Here is an 8020-nt window from a genome sequence, read left to right on the forward strand (position 1 = left end):
GGTCATTTTGTAAAGGTAATTTATTTTTTTGGATGGTAGATAGAAATTACAAACTTAGGAAGGATGATTGAACAAATTCTAACTTTTATAGTATTTTTAAACAAAATATAAATTTAGAATGGATGGCTAACAATTACCCTTTTATGTCGTAATGATAAAATAGTCAAATGAAATTTATGTTAAAGCAACCTTAATGGTTAAAATTGCTCAGAGAAACCAAAGTAAGGAAAAATTATAAGAAGGATTAATTAATTAAATGCACTAATTTTTTACTAATTTGTATTTATTAAAAATAATGAAAACATATTGTATATATTTTCCAAGAAATGGGTGAATTTACACAATAAGTAAGGTGAAAATATCCCCGCTCTTTCTAAAATAAAATATGTTAGGAAGTTGCAAAATAAAATTTTTTGTTGGTCAACCATATTGGTGGAACCGTGGAAATAAGCAAAAAAATTATTTATTGATTAAAAAGAGACAATTAAACTCAATCTTAAACTTTTTACCAGCCTTACCCCTCGTAATAACAAAATGCAATAAGCCAAAAACAGAAAGAGCGACAACATCTTGAATTCTGAAGCTAAACCTTCATTCCAAAATAACAATGAAAATGCAGATACGAAGAGGAACTAGCGATGAAACAAGGACTTAAGACTTTATTCCAAATCCAGTAGGAGACCTAAAAAGGGTACACGATCGATAATAAGAGTTTTAATTGATTTGATGAAAGCAGTGATTAAGCAATTAACGAATTGGTTGTAACCACGATCAATTCCTCTTTCTCTAATAACAGCAAGCGAGTCCTCCTTGGAAAGAGTTCCCTCAGTGTCGGTAGGTTTAATGACATGAACCTCAGTACCAATGTACACGTATTATTAAGAAGGTACCCTTTTAAATGTTAATTAAATTCTGCTAGGGTAAGAAATTTGCCGAAGCCCCATTCACTTGTCTGCTGATCATAGGTCCTCACTGGAGATTTAGCATCTTGGACTGCCAAGTAATCCGTCCTAATCTTATCATACACAAACAATCTGTAGTAGACATTAACACTCCAGGCAGCATTAGAATAAGAATTGCTTTCATCTATTTTCAGGTAAAGGGAAAGATGACGTCTATGTTCTTTGTGATCTACTGTATTTGCATTTGATGAGGGGTAAGGTTCATAGTACGTATGTCCTCTAATTCAGTGTTTCTTTCTTTTTGATTTAGACAAAAATATCTACAGTCTACCCAAAGTTTCACCATTTTTCAAAAACTGTTCTACTTCCAACTTAATACCGTTAGTAACTTTGATAGAATATTAGCAAAATGACAATGTTGCAATTTAATTTACACCATAAAATAATAAAATTATAACAGAAATAGAAACCAAAATTAAAAAACAGAGAAGGTATTTTTCAGAAATCCTCAACTTACAAAATCAAACCCTTCATTAAATCACAATCTCATAAATCATAACCCTAATCTTACGACTCAAATCCTAAGAAATCAAAACCCCCTGAATCATGTCCACTATCTTAGGGAGAAAAATAAATAAATAAAAGTCTAAAATGATCAATTTTGACAAGTTCGATTCTTCTTATTCTATTTATTTTAGTAGATTAATCGACAATTCTGAATGTAAATGACTACTTTTGATGAGTAAATTATAAAATGAGGCAATAGATGTGAAGAGAGGGAAAATGGAAAATAGAGGAATTATATATTGATTTGACCATAATGGATTGTTCTTTATACTAAATTACGTTTGGGCTATCTTATATAAATAAAAAACAAAAAAGTGTACTAAATATTTTTATAGTACAAATAGTCCCATAATTATTGATTTTATAGGTAACTGTTGGATTAATTTTATTAAGTACTTCTTTGATTCGAATATCAATCTCAACCTTATGTTGATCGATTCATCTAATTGTTCCCGTCATTCTTCAAAGTAACCCAGTTGGTTGATTTCTAATCTCGGTTACAAAGGTAAAAAACTGGCATTATTAATCAGACTATTCATCCTAGAGATGGTATAGCAAATGTGTTTTATCTTCAAAAAATTTGTATCAACCACCTTAAAACTTTTATTTCCACGCAAGAGATTTTATAAAAAAAAACTAGCTAATACCCACAACTTTATTTGAAGCCTTTGTTTATTCATTTTATTGGCAATTACTATATGTGTTACATCGTCTTTAACAAATGAAACTTATACTATTGACTAGCATAGGCTTAATTTACACTGATCTTCCGTAATTAAAGTTTTATTACAAGCCCTAATTGAAATTATTAAAGAGAAAAATTTATTAATATTGGCTAATACGGGCTAGATTTATTATATATAATGACTTAACAAAAAATACTACAATATGATATTTATTACTAATATAGCTAATGACTTTCTTGGCTTTAATTACGGTTTGTGCTGTAGTAGTCATATTTGATGTCAACATCTGAAACTTTCACGTGGCTGCTGCGGAGTCCTATTGGTTAGGGGTAGTTGTTGTTATAGTGAAAATAAATCTTTAGTTTTCATTTACTTGTAGAAGTGTCCACTAAGTGAGCACTTGTTGCTCTCTTTTAACTGTGTCTTTGTTTTTTTCCGTTAGAGTCTCTGTATAAATTCAGAGTTCAAAGATGAATAATGACAGCAGATTCATTTTCTTCAAAGTTCATCTAGTATTGTAGGGGTAGGGATTTGAACGTTCATCTAGTATTAAGAGTCTAAAGATGAATAAAGGCAGCAAATTAACAGAAAAAGATCGTCTCGTGGTCTAATCTGTTCTGAGTTTTTCAAAGATCTTCTGTCATGTGTCTTTTAGTGGTAGTGTATGGGTAAGATTCAACTTCTTTTATTTTTTTATTTATTAACTACCAATCGGTAATTAAGTTATTTGCTCAGTACATGATTAGATCAGGAGAGAATCATGATCCACATATTAACATCTACTCATTTATTATTAAGACCTTCGCCTTTACCTAACAAAAATTATTAAAGAATGAAATTTTTTATTAATATTGGCTTAAGATTTAATTGGCATTAATCATGCTAGTCTTTTTTTAATATTAAGTGATTGTCATTATATTACTAAAACATCTTTTTCTTTTCATTAGATTAATAAAACTTGTTGAAATTATATAATTGGCAACTTGATCTAGAATGACCCAAAAAAAAAAAAAAAAACTCTATCGGTGTCTCATTTTATTAAACGGGAAAATTAAATTATTTCCTTCATTGAGAAACATAATTAAACCTCAGGGATTTGAAAGTTATTAACTCAAACAAGGCTTGAAGTTCTATGATTCCAATCTATTAAATTAGTTTTATCTAATCTCATAGAACTCAAATCAAGTCTTCGTTTTAAAGAATAAATTTATTATAATGAACTTACCTAACAAAAAAAGTTAAAGAAAGACCTGAACTTGTTGATATTCCATATGGTAATTAATTTGATTGAGAATGACCTTAACTTAATCAGAGACTTTTCGGATTTGTTAATAAAGAAAGATATGCTTTACGTTATCCAGTTCACACATTACATATGATCAAGGGGCTAAACATTGCTGCCTAAAAACGACAGTCGATCCGGTGCTTGGTCCGCCGATTTACACGTCCCAAAGGTACATAATACTTGGTGGACAAAACAGCTATTCAGGACAATTACTATAGGTTGTAGTTTGAAAGGCACGAATTCATTAAAGTAAGGCCAAAATTACATTGAACCCTTAACTAGGTGACTTGTGGGAACTTATGTCCGCAAAAAAAAAAAGCCTCGTGATACAAGAGTTAACGTAGAACCAATCCTAGAGAGTTTTCCAAGCCAATAGGAGGCCTAGACCGACGTTCTGACCGATTGGCACGTAAGCGATGTTATCCCACGTATGGTCCTGACAAAAGCCTTCGAGAATATCACTTCTCATAAACCCTAGTTCACCTTACCGAAAATATTCAGCGATACTGTTAGCATTGGGTATGGATTCGGCAGGATTGGATATATGAAAACTCAACTCAACCTGCTACTGACTGAGTTGATAAAAAATCAACCAACCTGACCTAATCAAATAAATATGTCCAACCCAAACAAACTCAATTCTCAAATTATTGGGTTGGATTGGGTTGAGTTGATTTGATTGATTAAAATAAGAAGTAAATGAGCATTTACCCTATTCAAATATATCAACCAGTTATAAATGAATGTCAATAATGAAGCAATTTTTTTATTAGATTAATTGAACTTGTTGAAATTCCATAATTTGCAAGTTGATTTAGGATGACTTAAACATGATCACACCTGTGTTAGGGGAATTTGTTAATAAAGAAAGACTTGCTTCGCTTTCTCCAGACTTTGTTAAATCTTAGAATCTGCCTATATATAGCTTGTAGTAGCTAATCCAGGAATATCCATCGAAAGCTAATTTCACAAATTTCCTGCCTGCCTTTTGAGTTCATCAAATCCTTTAACCTTTTCGGAAATTCTACCATGGGCGACAACGGTACGTTTTGTGCTAATTACTGCTTTTCGAATAATCTTAGTTTGTATCATTTAAATTATCATCGTATTAATTATAGTCATTGCTACGTACGGTATTCTTACATATCTATTTTCATGTGAATTTTAGCAATATCAAGGGAGAAAAGAAGTCTTCCTCCAGCTGACTACTCACTGAAAATAGAGTCATTCAAGCTGCTATCCGAATCAACGGTTGAAAGTTTTGAATCTGGTGTTTTCAAATCCGGGGGCTACAATTGGTACGCCCATCTATGCATGCCTGCCTCCAGTCTTTGTATTGCTTATAGAATTGAAAATGAATGTATTATATTACATTTGTTAATTAATATTTATAAGTTTAATTTATTAATTATTTTTGTATATGGCAGGAAATTGGTTTTCTATCCCAGTGGAAAAAAGAATGATGGTGGCAAAGACCACCTTTCCCTTTACCTGAAAATAGACGACAGCAATCCCCATTCTGATGGTACTTGGAATGTTAATGTGTACTACAAATTGTTTGTGTACGATCAGCTATCGAACCAGTACTTGGTGGTTCAGGATGCTAAAGCCCCAATGAGGGGCTTTGATAGGCGCAAGGGTGAATGGGGCTTCGGCAAATTTCTTGACCTTGCAACTTTTAATGAACCTTCAAATGGGTACCTTGTTGATGAAAGTTGTGTATTTGGTGCTGAGGTCTATGTTGTTAACCCAACTGGCTCTGAGGAAATTCTTTCCTTGGTTAGTGAACCTGATGATGGAACTTATCGTTTTACCATCCCAGCATTCGGTTCTGTAGGTGATACCGTTCAGCGCTCAGGTGAATTCACTGTTGGAGAAAGAAATTGGTAAGTATGCACCTACTTTTAATTTAATAAATGGTCACACGGATTCACCTACTGCCCACTGTTTGGACAAACCGTGAAGTTGTATGACCATTCTTTAAAACAATAGGTCTCTGTGATGATTTTGCCAAACCTTAAGGTGTCGTTGTTCATTTTTTTAATTAATTCTATTGGGTAAAATATAGGCAACTGGTGGTTTATCCGGCAGGATCTGGAGCTGATAGAGGCAACTATCTTACTGTTTCATTAAAGCTAGCTGATTATCAAAACGTTACACCTAAGAAACCAGTTTATGCAGAATTTAAGTTCAAAATACCCAACCAATACAGCAGGAATAGAGCTGGCACTGAACAAAAAGGTGAGTACCCGCCCTTTACCGGCTTCAACTCTTTACTAGCTTCATATGTATTTGAAGCCTAGCTTATTACATAAACAAGAGCTGGCTAACGCATATTAATTATACATCGAACATTATTTTGTTGCAGTTAAGTATTTTTTCAACTCGGCAGCGGAAAAAGAGTCTTCCAAATTTTTGTCGAGGGATGATCTGTATGACACCACCAAGGGATACCTTCCAAGCAATGAAACCCTAGTTGTCGAAGTCCAGTTTCTTGTTGTTTCAGTGATTAAGGCCAACACTTAATTCATGCATCGTCATCATGCATGATTTGCTGTGATCGCTTTGGATGAGTTCGTGAGATTTCATAAAGGGTGTTGATGTTTTTATTGAGTACTTGTTAATGATTTCCAATAAAACGCTTGTGTTGCTAGTCTATGCAAGATTGCGTTTGCTTGTGTTATTTTGTTATGTTTTTTCACTATGCGTTTTGTTGAAAAGTGTGTTCATCAGGCAAGGCCTGATTACAAATAAATTAAGATGAGAGTAATCATCTGCATGTGTTATAATAAAAATCTTTGTGTCCCTTGTGCTTCCTCTGTTATTTGAATGTATTTTCGTTTTAAGATGATTGATTATTTTGTGGCGCGTTCTTCAAACAGTTGGTAAATCTGGCATTAACGAAAATTAAATACGCACTCTAATCTGAACAGCTTGAATTGTAATCTCAATTTTTGATCTCATGTTTCATGATAATGCATGATTTCCTCTGATCGCTTTGGATGAGTTCATGTGACAGGGTATTGATGTTTTAATGAAGTATTTGTTGATTTCGAATAAAATCAATCAAAATCTACTTTGTAGAGTCAATTGGACTAGAGCTTCATCTAATCGAGCTTAATGAATTATCAAAATCTCATTGAGTTGTTTGAATTAGAACCACATCTAATCACGCTTCGATTAGAGCGTAATCTAATCACATTAGCTTGATCGGCTCTAGAATGATATCTAGTATTTATCTACCCTATCAATCCACTTCTGCTACCCTACTCCATCTACTAGTATTATTCGTTCTATGTTAGTCACGTAAATTTTCAGGCTTCCCACATTCATCTCTATCGAAAATATATATATATATTTTAAGAGGAAGTGATTGATGTAAACATTATTTTAGGATTTTTAAAATTTTGTCATTTTAGGTCTTTTGATATTTTTTATTTTAATTAGAGTCAGTTATGATCCTTTTATTTCCAATATAATTGTGATTTAGGAGGCGCTTGTTATTTTGTCTGAAATTTGAATAGACCTGAATTAGTCTGAATTCTGAATAGAGCTGAATGTCTAAATGTAAATGACATTTTTTTTTTTGTCTGAATAGCTAAAAATAAATATTAAGTTGTTTGCTTTTTTAACTTAAAAAATCTGAAAAACTAATATTTTGACATTTATGCCCTTGCAAATTATAATGTTAAACAAATAATAAACATTTTAAAGAATATAAATAAGGCAATAAATTATCATAACATCAATCATATTCAATTGAGTACAACTCTTTAATATTTTATATTAATACGTTAATCAATTTTATTATAGTTCGTAGTGTTTTTATATGAAAAATATTCATAAAACATTATGAAGATAAATAACGCTAATTTGAACAAAATAAAAAGATAAAAATGATAATACTCTACCACTATATATTATCACAAGTTATATAAAGATGGGTAATAATGCTATTTCTTAAATTTTAGTTAGCTAAGGATGAAAATTAATTAATTAGATAGGGATATTTTGAAAAATATCTTTTAATGATAGCATTCAAACTTTTTAGATTAGGTAAAGAGATAAAAAAATTAGCTTAATAACTTAATTACTGAAAATCTTCATTAACTTGAAAAAAAAACATACTTAATGACTTAATTGATTAAAATTAAGTCAATTAAGTTATTAAGTAAAAAAAAAACAACCCTTAGTTTCCCTTTTAAAGTAATTTAGGGAAATAGTTTTATCCTATTATAAAAAAAGAGATCTTGTTATTGTTTCCATAACCTTTGATTAATAAAAAACACTCTTTTAACATGTTATCAAAATCCGATTGAGTCATTTAGATTAGAACGAAATCTAATTATACCTCGATTAGAGCATAACTAGTCGCATTAACTTGGTCTGGTTCTTGAACGATATCTAATATTTACCTACCCTATCAATTCACTTCCGCTACCCCACTCCATCAGTATTTTAGTTATCTTATAAGAGATTAATTTAGAAACATACTTGAAAAAAAGTTAAAACTTAATTAATCCTAAAATATTAGGGGTTTCAAATAACTTTTTTAGCTAGGTCGAGTTGTAAATCTGCCC

At 31.4% G+C, this 8020-nt stretch overlaps 1 protein-coding gene across 1 annotated transcript; it reads left to right on the plus strand.

The window, feature by feature from the left end:
* The first annotated feature begins 4345 nt into the window (after nucleotides 1-4345).
* Nucleotides 4346-6145, plus strand: LOC107175285 (uncharacterized). Its single transcript, XM_052442419.1, has 5 exons — nucleotides 4346-4482; nucleotides 4609-4738; nucleotides 4868-5326; nucleotides 5509-5681; nucleotides 5809-6145. Exons 1-5 carry the CDS (start codon nucleotides 4470-4472, stop codon nucleotides 5964-5966), a joined length of 933 nt encoding a protein of 310 aa, XP_052298379.1. The 5' UTR covers nucleotides 4346-4469; the 3' UTR covers nucleotides 5967-6145.
* Nucleotides 6146-8020: the final 1875 nt, after the last annotated feature.

The sequence above is a fragment of the Citrus sinensis genome, chromosome 5 (genome assembly GCF_022201045.2).
Source record: "Citrus sinensis cultivar Valencia sweet orange chromosome 5, DVS_A1.0, whole genome shotgun sequence".
NCBI lineage: Eukaryota > Viridiplantae > Streptophyta > Magnoliopsida > Sapindales > Rutaceae > Citrus > Citrus sinensis.